General features: G+C 51.6%; 1 protein-coding gene across 2 annotated transcripts; it reads left to right on the top strand.

Moving 5' to 3' along the window:
* The first annotated feature begins 595 nt into the window (after nucleotides 1-595).
* Rab17 (RAB17, member RAS oncogene family) lies at nucleotides 596-12,484 on the top strand. Of its 2 annotated transcripts, XM_021657429.2 has the most exons (6): nucleotides 598-839; nucleotides 3,248-3,407; nucleotides 9,547-9,698; nucleotides 10,660-10,785; nucleotides 11,420-11,513; nucleotides 11,694-12,484. In XM_021657429.2, the coding sequence occupies exons 2-6, from the start codon at nucleotides 3,251-3,253 to the stop codon at nucleotides 11,807-11,809; spliced, it is 645 nt and encodes a 214-aa protein (XP_021513104.1). In that variant the 5' UTR covers nucleotides 598-839; nucleotides 3,248-3,250; the 3' UTR covers nucleotides 11,810-12,484. The 2 variants fall into 2 exon arrangements, 1 of the variants encoding a protein (XP_021513104.1); XR_009586503.1 differs by having other exon boundaries at nucleotides 596-839; nucleotides 10,660-11,513; nucleotides 11,694-11,748.
* The last annotated feature ends 361 nt before the right edge of the window (nucleotides 12,485-12,845 follow it).

The raw sequence follows: 12,845 nt of genomic DNA, 5'->3' as shown, positions 1-12,845 counted from the left end.
AGGTTCTTCCAGGCAGTGGGGACACCCAGATAATGTGGGCAGGAAGTGTTTCCTGGAGAACAGGTGACTAGAAGAGGGCCAGTGGCTTCAGCAGAGAAACGGGTCCTTCAGGAACTGTTGGAAAGTCTCTTGGGAATCCAAGACAGCTGTACCCTCCCTCCTCACCATAGCGCTGAGTTCCCCAAACTAATAATTCAGGTGAGTTCTGAGCACGGAGAGAATTAGCTTTTTGCCCGGGGTTCGTGGCTGACCTCAGCGGAACTGATTTCCATCTCCCTTCAGCCTGGAGCTTCTTCTCCCTGGGATCCTCCAGCCTTACCTAGGCAATTATCTGCCCCAGGGCACACCCATCCTGGGCTCTGGCCTGCGGCCCAGCCCACCTGGCTGCCCCCCTAGACTTGAGCTGTTGGTATAAAGAGTTAATGAAAGAGCTGGTCTCCGAGTTGGTGATGCTGTTGGGGGTGAGCAACCGGTGACAGGTGAGACCTGGAAGTGGCTGAGATTCTGGGCTGCAGCCAGGTGACGGGAGTCAAGAACCAGAATGGACTTGTATCACACTCTGTGATCACATGATCACAGAGTGGGGACTTTGCACTGGAATTTACAGGAAGAGAAGAGGCCTGGCCGGGGCCTTGGCCGAAGCTTGGAGAGCGGGGTTCCTATTTCCTTTGCCCTGTCCATTGGTGCACGGCTCCTCCCACCCTGCCAGGGCAAGCCCCCGACCAGTCAGGCATCCAGCACCCAAGGGAAGCATAGCCAGGGAGAAGGAGGAGGGGGAAAGGGGAGCCAGCAAGGACACCGTGGAATGATGGTCTGTTGAACTTCCTCAAAGTGAACAGGTGAGTCATTGTTTTAACTTGTAGGGTCCCGTGAGCGTGTGTGAACAAGTGTGTGTGTGTGTGTGTGTGTGTGTGTGTGTGTGCATCCATGCAGATGGATGTCCCTGTGTTCCAGAACCTTAATCAGAGGCAGAAATGAAACAGAACACTCCTTGAGTTTGTTCACGGCCAAACAGTGTCCTTGTTCAGATCACAAGTGGCTCACGAGGTCATATTCTCGGTAGGGAAATTTTGTTTGAATTTGCCTCTCAGAAAGTTCCAGTTAAGGGCCTTGAACATAAGCTGCCAGTGTGGGGAGGCAGGTTTTGCGCGGGGAGGGGGGGGGCTTTTTGGACAACAGCAGAAGCTCAAGCAGTAACAGAGGAGCTTGGCAGTTTCTTCCAGTACACTCTTTGAATCTGCAGCTTGATTTTTCTCTCATATCAAACACTGATCTGAAATTTAGAGTGTGCGTTCAGAATAAACAGTTTTGGGGAGCCGGGCAGGAGCACACGGTGCAGCTTTCTCGGGTTCCCTCCTTCCTTGAATGTTTTTTATTTGGTGGAGGAGAGACAGGCTTGAGATGGGATGAGAAGAGGTACCTGATCTCAGCATGGCAGCCCTTGCCTTCAGAGAGACCTACAGTCTAGAGGAGGGGACAGGGACCACATTTCCAACTTTCTCTTTGAACAGAGGGTTCCTGCTTGCTGGTTTTTTGGGAGCTAGCAACATACAGTCACTCAAAAAGTAATATGAGAACATCTATTTTGGTCTTATCTATTACAGGGAAAAATAATTAATACCAGAAAAAAAAAACAGTAATAGGGAAATGAACTATCAAATTGAGATAAGTGTAGAAACCAGAAAAAGCCATGTGGACACTACATTTGATGTTATAACCAAGTTTTATAATTCTAGGGCAGAGTGGTTTTTCTTTTTTTTTTTTTTTTTTTTTTTGGAGATAGGGTCTTACTGTGTAGCCCAGAAAGACTTGAAACTTGTGGCAATCCCTTGCTTCAGCATCCCAAATGTTGGGATTATATAAGACAACCCATCAGCTTTGTTTTGGAGGCGCAAAGGCAGCATTCTCCTGTACCTTCCCAAGGCACATTTTGCTGCTCTGACAGCACCTGGACTGAGCTAGTGCCTCTGGAGTCCCCGAAAGCATAACAACATCACGCTCCAGCTCGGAATCGTTTGTCTTTGCCTTGGAAAAGCTGCTGGGCCTTCGGCAGTTGGGCCAGGCCCTTGGACTTCCTGCTCAGCTCCAGCAGGTGTCTGTGTGGGAGCAGGTGAGCTCAGAGAGCGCTCCCACCCTGCTTCTCCCCGGAGGGCTCTGGCAGCTGCACCATCCGCAGCTGCATCGGAGCCATGTACAGGTGGCCCCAGAGTGGCCCTCGAGGGGCCTTCAGTGCCTGCTGCCAGCTCATGCCCCTTTCTGCAAGCATACCAGGCACTCTTCCAACATGCATCTGGGTGTGATTGGCACGAGAGCCTGGGGTCAGAAAGCACATCGATCCAGTCAGAATCTACAGAACCACTTCCGGGTTCATTCAGGAGATAGTGAGCACCTGCTGTCCCCTCAGTGGCTATGGCGTGCTCCCTGAAGGCAATCTGTGGCGGTGACAACCCAGGGAGAAAGCTTGGATGCCGATAAAACAGGTCTACCCATTTACATGCCATCAAAAGCTGACATCGTTTCAGTCAGGGGGGCAGGGGGTGAGGCTCCCGGATGGCAGGGCTTGAGGTTTATGTTGGTGGTTGCTGGAGATACTTACACTCAGGAAGAAAAATCCTTATCTGTGCTGCCTGTGTGAGATCAGGCCTCTGCCCTGAACCATAACCATAACAGGAGTTATGCAACCAGATGGCTCAGGGAGACCACGAGCAATAGGCCGGGACACAAGAAACCTGACGTCTTCATGCAAGAGGGCACCGGTGTTTTTGACCTCTGTTGGGTGCTTGGAATAAGTAAGAAGTTGTATGCAGTGAGGAACAGGGCAGGAGTGAATCAGGATAAAAAGCCCGAGTGCTGTGGGGTGAGGCCATTGTAACGAGGCTTCACAGACCTCCTCATGCAGCAGACACTTTCCCGGCACAGCTGCTTTTCTTCTCTTTATCCCAGGCCAGAGATGGGGAGGATGGGTGCAGAGATGGGTGCTCTGCTGGGGTGCAGAGCGGAGCAGGTGTCCGGCAGGTCCTCTTGCTCTGCTCAAGGTGTCTGCGTCCCACCTAGGAAACAATCGCTTGCCCCACCTCTCTTTCTCCCTCCCTTCGTTCCCTCTCTGCGTATGTATGTGTGCATGTGGTATGGAGTATGTATGTATGTGAGTGTGTGTGTATGGTGTGTGTGTGGTGTGTTTTAGTCTCACCAAGGTAATTTGACCACCGTTTTTCTACCCTCCTCCATCTTCTGTGGTTGTTTGCAGGCCATGGCGCAGGCTGGTGGGCCGCCACAGGCCAGCACCACTCCTGGCCAGCCCTACGTGAACAAGCTGGTTCTGCTCGGAAGCAGCTCTGTGGGCAAGACCAGTCTGGCCCTCCGGTACTTGAAGCAGGACTTCAGCAGCGTCTTGCCAACCGTGGGGTGTAAGTGAGGAGAGCCCGGTAGGGTCAGGTGGGGTGTGGTCCGCCCAGGATGGCCCCTGTCCTGCAACTAAGGCTGGGCGTGCCTGGACTGTGGGGAGGGGATGTCCGTCCATCCAGGGCAGGCAGGCACATGGTTCCGCTTGGAAACAACCTTCACTAGGTCTCAGGTTTCAGCCCTGCTGGCAATTGTGAGTGTGTAGAGGCAGGGGCAGGGGCTCTGGTCCCAGAACTCTTGAGTGTGGCGGACTGGCAGGAAGGAGCTGCCTGAGGAAGACCTCATTTCTAGCTGCTCTCCAGCCAGCTAGTGAAGCTCTCTTATAAATTTACTCTGTTGAGAACTTGATCTATGCCTGAGGTCATCTATGTAGGCTTCCCTTGGCTTCTGCATGGCTATGACTGGAGCTCTAACTTCACTAGGGCAATTCCTCAACATCAAAAGGTGACCCTCTTTCTACTTAGATTTGGTCCACTGGGTCTGGTCTGGGGATGGAGCTGCTACAAGGGAAGAGAGGAAAAAATATGTCTGTGTGCTTGCTCATATATGTATGTATGTATGTATGTATGCATGCATGCATGTGTTATGAATGTATTTAGGACAAGGTCTCACTATGTAGCTCGGGTTGGCCTGGAACTCTCTGTCCTCATGCCTCTGCTTCCCTGTGCTGTGATGGCATGTGCCACCACACAGGGCATGCTTTAATTTGGATCAAGGACAGGTAGGAGAGAACAAATTTCTACCCCCACGGCTGTCATTTGTTATTCAATCCAAGCTAGGTCTTTCTTAGCTCCCTAAGTGGATGGTCCTCCTGCTCCCAGAAGCCCATCCAGGGAGAATGGACCATGGTGTGGTCAGGGGTAGGGGTGGGTAGCAGGTGTCTCTCATGCTGAGGCTCTCTGCTGGGGTTGGACTCAAGGACGGCCTTTTGCAAACGAGGCAAGCATTCTTCCATGGAGCTGGGTTTCCAGCCCTGGAAAGTAATTTTTAATGGACACGTTGAAAGTCCTTAGAAAGCCAGGACAAAGCTAACTCTGCTTTTAGTTACTGCTTTTGGCTGGTGTAAAAAGTTACAGGCTTTTCAAGTCACATGCTGGGCAGTATGTTGAGTCTATCATAGCTTTACTGCATAGAAGAGCAGGTGGGCTATGATACAAGAGTGGTCAGGAGCCATGAAGTCTGCTTATGCCCACCTTTGATGAATTCCTCTCTAATTACCCCCCCTTTCATTAAGTCATTCTGCTAAAAAAAAGTCAATATTTGAAATTTATTCTTGTAGAATTTCATCCCCCACCCCAAACTCATCTGCCCACTCCCCCTTTCAACTTCTTCAGAAGCACCACACTACATCCTAACCTCATCTCCTCTTTCTTCTCCTTCTCTTCTTCTTTTGGGCAACCACTGAATCCAATTAGTGTTGCCCATAAGCACACGGGTGTAGCAGTATCCTCTGGAGAACGGGCAATTGACAAGAACCCACCTCCATGAAGAAAATCTCTCTCAGTCAGGCAAGGTGGTACACGCCTTTAATCCCAGTACAGGGAGGCAAAGGCAGATCTCAGCGAGTTCAAGGCCAGCCTGGTCTACAGAATGAGTTCCAGGACAGCCAGGGCTGTTACACAGAGAAACCCTGTCACAAGCAAACAAACAAAGAAACACACATACAAGAAAAAAGGAAAGAAAGAAAGAGAGAGAGGAAAAAAAGAAAGAAAGAAAGAAAGAAAGAAAGAAAGAAAGAAAGAAAGAAAGAAAGAAAGACAGGAAGGAAGAAAGAAAGAAAGGAAGGAAGGAAGAAAGAGAAGGAAGAGAAAAATCTTTCTTCTAACATGGACTCTGTTGCCTGCTTTTGGATCACATCCTCCTGGCAGTGCAGCCTTGCCTACTCTCAGGGAACGAGGACATGCTCAGTTCTGATGTGGCTTGATGTGCTGGGGAGGGCTGATACCAGCGAGGGGAGTTCCCTTCTTGGAAAAAGGGGAGAGGGGAAAGGGAAAGGAGGGGAACTGAAAGGAGAGGAGGGAGGAGGCATCCTTGGGATGTAAAGTAAATAAACTGAAAGAGAGAGAGAGAGAGAGAGAGGGAGAGAGAGAGAACCTTTCTCCTTCTCCCTGAAGCCATCAATTGCTAATAGTTCCTCAGCTAGGGACGAGGCTTCCTGAACACCTCTCTCATTCCAGCTGGATTACGGAGGCAACCACAGAACTCTTTGAGAGTGCAACAGTTTGCCATGTCCAGGAGACACTGTTTCATGTATTTCCCCCTACGCCCTGGCTCTATAATCTTTCCACCATCTCTTCTCTGATGTTTCCCAAGCCTTGGGGTGGAGGTGTGATGTAGATGTTTCTCTCATTCAGGGCAGATGACTCTTCAGTTACAAACTAGTTGCAAACCTCTGTATTTCCTGGTGTCCACTGATGAGGGCTAAGAGCTGTGCTAGTCTAGGGGTACAGAGATAACTACTTGATGCTATGTCCATTTAGCAAAATAATAGTAGCAGGTTCTCTTTTAGGGCCTATAAGCCACAGTCATCTCACTAGTTCTTCCCTCCCTCCCTCCCTCCCTCCCTCCCTCCCTCCCTCCCTCCCTCCTTCCTTCCTTCCTTCCTTCCTTCCTTCCTTCCTTCCTTCCTTCCCATCTCAGAAGTGATAAGCTCTGCCCTCATTGGACTTGAGGGTTGGGTCTCTCCTTTCATACTCCATCTTATTATGTATCCCCCTTGTCTTTCCCCAAAACTACCCTAGAGATTGCCAGTCTGTGCAGACAGTTCTGGTGGTGGGTGACAGCTCCCTTCTTTCCAGAAAGGCTCAGCTCTGTGTTGCATAAACATCTCACCACCAGCTAATGCGCCATTCGTTGCTTGTTCTGGAAAGCCGCTCTGCCCTTGTACATCTGCTGGGATCTGACTCTGAGGACTCTCATTGTGTTTCAACTGCAAGAGTAAGATGAGGAAGAGCAAGATGGTGGCTGGAGAATGCAGACCTGAGCCTTACACCCATTTGGTATTCCCCTTCTCTCCCTCCCCCTCTCTTTCCCTCCCTCCCTTCTCTGTGTTCATGTAGGATGTGTGCACATATGTGCATGTATGCATGCCTACACAGAGGCCACAGGAGGACGTCTGGGGTCCTGCTCTATCACTCTCTACCATAGTATCTTGAAAAATGGTCTTGAACCCAGAGCTAGGCTGGCAGTGATCCTCCCATCTCCCTCATCTCCCCTCCCCCATGCTCAGATTACAGGGCATCATGAGGCTGTGTCTTGCTTCTTATATGGGTGCTGAGAATTGAGCGCAGCAATTCCTGCCTGTGTAGAAAGTATTCTTACTCACTGAGCCATCTCCCGGGCCTCTGAGACAATACTTAAGATGTTAAATTAAAAATTCCCTAGGTTAGATTAAAAACTCTCGTTTGTCACTGTAGCCCTAGGATAACGTCTTCGGGGTGGATTTTTTTTTTTTTTTAATTTTCAACACATTGGACTGTCTATCAAAATATTCCCAGCTTTCTTCAAAGCCAGGATCATGATCCAAAGTGAGAAAGAACAGACCAGGGTGTGTTGGATTAAACACTCACGTTTCTCTGGCGATGAGTCTAGACAGGGGAGCAACGAAGGCAGGAAGTAGAAGCTGGTGTGACAGACCTGATGTGTTTTCTCAGGGGGTTTTACAACCTCTCTGCTGGAGGCTATGGTTAGATCACACTAAACGGGAGGAAAGCGAGATTTAGAGGTCTAAGCCAGCTATTGAGGCCACAAAGCTGAGGGGATTTGTGTCTAAGGCCACCCCAGGCCTTCATCTGCGCAGGAGTGCAAGCTGTATTGGATGGCCGTAGCCAGGCGAGCTGGGAGCCTTGTCCTACTGTCCACATGGAGGCTGCTGCTTTGAGCGAAGAGCAGTGTAGTTCGACCTCATGTTCGTGGACCCTCAGGTTGTTTTCTCAGCCTGTGTCGGTATTGGGGATGCTGCCCCAATTCACGGGGAGAATCCACATCTTTCCAGAGGGGTCTATCCAGCCCTGTCTCTGCTCTTTCCAAAGTGGATGAAAACGGGTTCCCAGAGACGAGTAAGCCCCGAGTCACAGAACCTGTGAATTGTGATGCCTTCTATGGAGACAAGAACACGTCACCGTTGGGTCCCCCAAATCCATGACTGTCATCCTCAAGAAAAGAGGCAATGGCACAGGATTCCGAAGGGGAGGCAGGTGTTACAGCTTCAGTTCTGTTGCCGTGATGAAAGACTGACCAAAGGCAGCTCAGAGTGGGGAGGGGCTCACCCGCTCACACTTTGAGATCACAGTCCATTCCTGAAGGGACTCAGGCAGGAACGGGAGGCAGGAACCATGGAGGATCCTGCTTACTGTCTTGCTCTCTGTCTCAGGCATAGGCTCAGATTTCTTTTTTTCTTAAAAAATATTTTTAGTCTTAATTTATATGTATGGTATTTTGCCTGCCTGTATGTCTGTGTATACCAGGTGCATGCGGAGCTCATGGAAGGTGTCGAAGACCCTAGAATTGGAGTTACATGTGGTTGTGTATCCTACCATGTGTATCCTGGGACTCAAACTCTGGGGCCCTCTTGGAAGAGCATCCATTGTTCAGTCATCTCTCCAGCTCCTCAGCTGGCTTCCTCAGCCTGGACTCTCCTGCCTGGAGATAATAGACCTCACAGTGGGCTGGGCCCTCCTATATCAATCCTCAATCAAGACAATCCCTTACAGACATGTCCATGGGCCAATCTGACCTGGGCAGTACCTTAGTTGAGACTCTTGCAAAATAACTCCAGGCTTCGTCAAGTTGACAGTTGAAGGTAACAAGAACATCAGGAGAGGTCAGAGGCTAGATGGGGTAGTAAGCCCATAGCCAAGGAACACTAAAGGTAGATGGAGTCTCTGGAGGCTGAGGAGAGGTAGGAGTGGGTTCTCTCCTAGAGCGCTGAGACGGAACTGCTCGCAGCTTGGCTTAGGGCTTCTGGCTTCCAGAACCGAAAGAATGGATTTCCTGTTTGAAGCTACTCTGTGGTCATACCAGCCCCCCAGGAGACTTAATCCTCTCCCTGAGCTGGAAGTTTCTTTCCACCCACGTAGGTCTGTCTGCCAGAGTCTCCCAAATCTACCCTGGGTCTGTGTGGGGAAGTGGCTGAGGGTAGCCCTTGGTCTCTACTGACCCTTTATGTCCTGGGCTTCCACACTCCTCCTGCCCCTTTCCTTCTAGGCCCCTAGTAGCTCACACACTTGAAGTAGAAGTTTTAAAATAACTATTTAAAAAAAATCCCATCAGGGCTGGAGAGGTAGCTTATCAGTTAAGAACACACACTGCTCTCCCAGAAGACCCGAGTTCTGCTCCCAGAACCCGCATTAGACAGCTCAACAAGAATCTATAACTCCAGCCCAAGGATTCAATGTTCTTTTCTTGTCTCCACAGGCATGAATGTGCCCAAGCCCACCAATACCTACATAATTAAAAACAAAAATTCAACATTGGAAAGCAGAGCTCAAGGAAAAGAAATAGCTTCAAAGAAAAGCCAGATTGCATGTTACATGAGGGCTTGGCGTCGGTCTCTGTGATTTGGTTTAGCAGATGCCTGAGTGAGGAAGGGAACCCCAGGAGCCACACAGGACACCCAGGAGAAGGTGGGGGAGGAGCATAGCAAGTACTCCTTGAGCTGACACTTGTAGAGTTAGGTAACTTGCGAGAGATTCCCAGGTGCAGAAGTGAGGACAACAGCAGAGGAGTGAGCAGGGGAAGCAGGCTGAGGAGGTGACTGAGGGTGGCTTCAGAATGGGACAGGTGGGTGAGTGGCCGGTGGGCCGGAGGGGCTGAGGCTCAGGAATTCTCAGAGTTCAATGGCTTCAGTGCACACTGTAGAGACATGGCAGATTATCTGTTTCTGGAGGTCCCTTCCGTGTTGTTCTTAGCTCAGGGTCTTCTATATCATCCCAAGAGTTTAGCTTCATCCCAAGGGGAACCGTGTAAGGGACACAAAGCAGTTGCCAGCTGTGCTCTGCTCTATAGAGGAACCCAGGCGGTTCCTCAGCATGTGCCTAGTGGCCTCTCCCGGGGCTGCTCAGCATGTGTGACTGACAGACATGACAGCTAGGATCCACAGACCCGCCTTACCCCTGGTGAACTCCCCCTGCCTCCCTGTTGCAGGTGCGTTCTTCACGAAGGTGGTGGACTTTGGCTCCTCATCCCTGAAGCTTGAGATCTGGGACACAGCGGGCCAGGAGAAGTACCACAGCGTCTGCCACCTCTACTTCCGGGGTGCCAACGCTGCGCTCCTGGTGTATGACATCACTCGGAAGGTAGGGTCACTCCCACCTCCTCCCCGGGCAACTGCCTTCTTCAGGGATCAATGGCAAGGAGACAGAACTGCGCCACGGTTCATGGGAACTACTGCATCAACCAAAGGGGCCGCTGAGCCCATGCTACTCACCTCATTCAGAGAACCCTCCGGGCAGCCCCTCACACCCAGAGCCGGCCTGTTTCTCCTGGTGCACTCCTCACCCCCCCAGCAGCACCGTTACTGGTTTTGGTGTGCTGCTGGGATGGCAAAGGGCTGTGACAGAGTCAGCCCACTTCCACAGGCCATCTACCCCGCGTCACCAGGAGACGCGGAACGCAGAGTGTGCACTGAGTTGACATGGAAGGACTGGACCCACATGCCCGTGTTTGTCCAACCTGGCCTAGGGCAGGGGGAGCTTGCTGCCCCAGGACCTCTCATAAGGAGGCGGGGAAGTCATAGTGGGTGGGAGTCAGGAAGACGCAGCAGGTAAGTACGAGATCCCTCAGAGAGGGTCCTGATAAAAGGCAGTGGTCCAGAAAGTTTATGTTGGCACAGGTCCAGGGGTGTAGAGCGATGAGTTCCCATATCAGCCTTGATGCCAAGCATCAGGAGAAAGGTGCCAAAGGACACAGGGCCAAGCCCCTCGCCTAGCCTATGGGAGTTGTAGTTAGGGACTGGATATGGGGAGATAATGGTTCCCTCAAGCCCTCTTGCACAAAATGGTGTCCAGAGTGGAGATCCTGACCCCAAATGCTCTGTGACCACACCCCCACATCCTGGCTCTCTGGTGTGCTGCCTGGCTGTCCAGCCCTCCCCTAGCAGGGCCAGCCCATCCTGGGTGTGCTCCTAGGGTACCAGAGCAGCCCTCTGGCATTGCATTCTGGAAGGAGGCCTTGATGAGGCCCGGTGCCCACGAGGAAGCGTTGCTCTCCTGGCTCAGCTGGAAGAACTCCAGCATGGTTTCCGTTCTGTCTCTTTAGGATTCCTTTCACAAGGCCCAGCAGTGGCTGGAGGACCTGGAGAAGGAGTTCCACCCGGGAGAGGTGGTGGTGATGCTGGTCGGCAACAAAACAGACCTCAGCGAGGAGCGGGAAGTGACCTTCCAGGTGCCACGTGGTAGCAGCAGGAGGGAGTCCTTGTCTCTGTGGACTTCTTTTGAGACCTTGAAACACACACACACACACACACACACACACACACTCACACTCACACATTTACACCTGTGCCTCAGGCACTCACATACCCGCCCACATACTTGCACTTACCTGCACACCCATGATTCCTCTATCTACATATATGCTCATACTTACACGCACACATGCTCAGAGTCACACTTCATGAACACACATTCATAAGCACAAACACGTATGTGCCTCCAAAGTCACACCCACATGCAGACCCACACACACATGCACTTGTGTGTGCAGAAGTGCACACAGATTCCATCTTGTTTCCCTTTCGGTTGGAGAGCCATGCAGGAGGTGTATGTACATGTATGTACACAGGAAGCGTGTGTCGGGTGGTCAGGTGAAGAGTGTGTGCACACACGTGTGACCCACCACAGCCAGTCTTTTTTCTGTTGTTTTGGGGCAGGGCCTTACGTGTCCAAGGCTGGCCTGGAACTCAGCTTTCCTCACCAGCTTCCTGAGTGCTGGGATTATAGGCGTTTTCCGGTTTCTTGAGAGTGAGTCTGGGGTCTTTGGGGGGACTCTCAGAAAACACACTGGCTTTTTCCTTCAGGAAGGGAAGGAGTTTGCAGAAAGCAAAAGCCTGCTCTTCATGGAAACCTCGGCCAAGCTCAACTACCAGGTGTCTGAGGTCTTCAACACTGTTGGTGAGTGACGGCCCCCACAGCAGCATGGGAGCTGCTGCTATGCCTCTTCCCCTGGATCTTCTTCTGGTGTCCCTGGGGTGGGGAGGGGCATGAGGAAGAGTGGCAGGGAGTGCTTGTGCTAGGGTTCTGGGGGCTGGATTCCCACCCCAGTAAGCTTCCCCCTACCCCCATTTTCCACAGCCCAGGAGCTACTGCAGAGAGCAGGAGACAAGGGGAGCAGCAGCTCACAGGAAGGCGAGGCTGTGGTTCTGAACCAGGAACCTGCGGCCAGGCAGGGCCATTGCTGTGCGAGGTAAATGCAGGAGAACATGTGGAGGACGTCTCAGCCGGCGCCCCAGAGGGTCCTCAGCCTGAGCTGCATCTTCAGAACAAGGCTGTCGGCTCTTTGTCCATTTGAATTCTCTGTTGAAGAAGGATTATGCCTGAGCCCTGGAGGCCTCCAGAAGTTGGCGTCCTTCCTGATAACTGCTTGCCAAAACTGATGGGAACCATCTTGGGGAGCATCCGCCTCACCAGATACCACCCCATTTCTGGATCCCCTGAGGCCTGCCTGCTCCATCTGGGCCGTCCCTTTCAGCTTCCTTGCTGCCCTCACAGGAGTGTTAAAGGAAACAGAGCATGAGTGTGGACTGGAAAAATTCTTTGATCCTCAAGATGGGAAGACAGATGCCTCTTAACTGGACTACCCTTATTCTGGGAGGTGTTGGGGATGAGAAGGGGGCTGATAAAGGCATCGGTGCAAGGGAAAATGGAGAAATGATCCCAAGGGAAAAAATGAGCCCAAGGTAGCAGGTCTCAGTGAGGGGACCCTGGGGAGACAGTTTGGAAGGGTGGCTGGGATGGGAGTGTCTCCCTTCCAGCTGTGGATGGGCAGAGCCAGGCTTCTAGCGAGTGAGGCAAGGGCTCAAAAACCTGAATGATGTGTCATCTTGTGTTGGTCTCTCCAAGTATTAAACATCTTGGCAATCTGACCACGCCACAGGGTTACACTAGTACCCACGACCTCACAGGTTACGCTGTTCAGCCTTCCTGAACACACTCTAGACTGGCTTGTGGGCTTGTGGGGCAATGCATCGAGGGTGGGCGCGGGCATTGGTCTGGGTGGGCTGTCGCTCCTGATGGTGATTGTGTTATCTGCACTGTGAGTTCTCATCTTTAGAGAGACCCCCAGGTCCTTGTCCAGGGAGGAAAGCCCCAGAGGACATGTTTGCTGGGTCTCTCTCTCTTGACACTTGGCTATGGCAGGATGGAGGTATTTCAAACATGGCCATGTAGGGGGCAATGTTGATATTTATCCTTGTTTCTGGGAGTGTGGAGAGCTGCTGATTGTGA

Source organism: Meriones unguiculatus, chromosome 15 (assembly GCF_030254825.1).
Source record: "Meriones unguiculatus strain TT.TT164.6M chromosome 15, Bangor_MerUng_6.1, whole genome shotgun sequence".
Classification (NCBI taxonomy): Eukaryota; Metazoa; Chordata; class Mammalia; order Rodentia; family Muridae; genus Meriones; species Meriones unguiculatus.
This window is presented reverse-complemented; position numbering and strand designations above follow the sequence as displayed.

Excerpts from the sequence above, each read along its gene's own strand:
- Rab17 (XM_021657429.2), top strand. The coding sequence starts at position 3,251 with ATGGCGCAGGCTGGTGGGCCGCCACAGGCCAGCACCACTCCTGGCCAG. Across the intron at positions 3,408-9,546 it reads CGTCTTGCCAACCGTGGGGT|GTGCGTTCTTCACGAAGGTG; the intron begins GTAAGTGAGGAG and ends TCCCTGTTGCAG. Across the intron at positions 11,514-11,693 it reads TGAGGTCTTCAACACTGTTG|CCCAGGAGCTACTGCAGAGA; the intron begins GTGAGTGACGGC and ends CATTTTCCACAG.